The following is a 1,351-nucleotide window of genomic DNA, read 5'->3' on the forward strand; positions in this document are numbered from 1 at the left end:
ATTAGAGACAGGCCTTCATTAGAGACAGGCCTTCATTAGAGACAGGCCTTTATTAGAGACAGGCCTTCATTAGAGACAGGCCTTCATTAGAGACAGACCTTCATTAGAGACAGGCCTTCATTAGAGACAGGCCTTCATTTATCTTAATGTTTCACCACACGGGGCAGTAAAGAGTTCTTAATGTGACAGTAGTTACCTTCAGACTGTAAAATGTTCCTGATGTCTTATTGGTTGTGACATATTTAAACCAGAGATATTGGATGAAGCGAGATACCCCACTCAGCTCACTTCCTGATTCAGTGACGTCAGCGCCACGCCCCCGTAGGAGACTTGCGGCAGCTCTGAATTTATTGTCGTCAATGAGGAAAATGAACGTGATCACAATTTATGGTCAATTCTTTCGTTCTTAAGTCACTAAAGTAAATATTGGGTTTGTTTTCCACAGGCCACACATCTCACCAACATCCTGACACTAAAGCTGCATTTTTCATCCGCACAGATCAAGAGAAAATTAACTTTGTTTGAGCCCTGTCCGTCTCATAAAACAAGTTCTCGCGAGATCTTGTCATCTTGATAAACAGGCGGTAAAATCACAGTTAGCTTACAAACAGTTATTTACCGCTAGTAATAAATAAAAAATGCCCAAGCTTTGTGCAGCAATAGGCTGCAATAATAGGAAGAATGTATTTTCATTTCACCTGCTTCTCGATCCGCATACACAGACATCCACAGAGCCTCTGTTCAACACGGTGGTGGGGAGGGGGAGAACAGGCTCTGATTGGAGGGAGAGCTAACCACGCCCACTTAGGAGACAGGAAGAGTAACCGTTTTCTTAACATTGGATAAGCCTACGGTGGGGTATCTCCTTTACCCAATATCTCTGTTTAAACCCTGTCCCCTGATGCAGTGTGTTTATGCTCCGCCCCCTGTGATGCAGTGTGTTTATGCTCCACCCCCTGTGATGCAGTGTGTTTATGCTCCGCCCCCTGTGATGCAGCAGGTTTTATAAGGTGTGTTATCATCCTCAGGTGGTTGGGCGTGACCTCGGCGGGCCTCCCAGAGCAGCGGGGTTGTTCTGACCTCCCTCTGAGTCACAGACAGCGAGACCTGTGCCGTAAGAAGCCCTTCCTGCTGCCCAGCATCCAGGACGGCGCCCAGCTCGCCATTGCCGAGTGTCAGAGTCAGTTCAGACACGAGAGGTGGAACTGCTCCACCACAGAGCAGCCGTCAGTGTTTGGATACGAGTTAACCAGCGGTGAGGAGCGAGTGTTGACTGACTGTCTGTGTGTGTGTGTCTGTTTGTCCGTCTGTGTGTGTGTGTGTGTGTGTGTGTGTGTGTGTGTGTGTGTGT

General features: G+C 47.7%; 1 protein-coding gene across 1 annotated transcript in view; it reads left to right on the forward strand.

Moving 5' to 3' along the window:
* Positions 1–1,351, forward strand: part of wnt16 (wingless-type MMTV integration site family, member 16) — a 13,089-nt gene that overhangs the window by 8,534 nt on the left and 3,204 nt on the right. Inside the window, exon 2 of the mRNA XM_050036470.1 lies at positions 1,029–1,255. Coding sequence (XP_049892427.1) covers positions 1,029–1,255 — 227 coding nt within the window. The remainder of the gene's footprint in view (positions 1–1,028; positions 1,256–1,351) is intronic.

This window comes from Epinephelus moara, chromosome 23 (genome assembly GCF_006386435.1).
Source record: "Epinephelus moara isolate mb chromosome 23, YSFRI_EMoa_1.0, whole genome shotgun sequence".
Lineage (NCBI taxonomy): Eukaryota > Metazoa > Chordata > Actinopteri > Perciformes > Serranidae > Epinephelus > Epinephelus moara.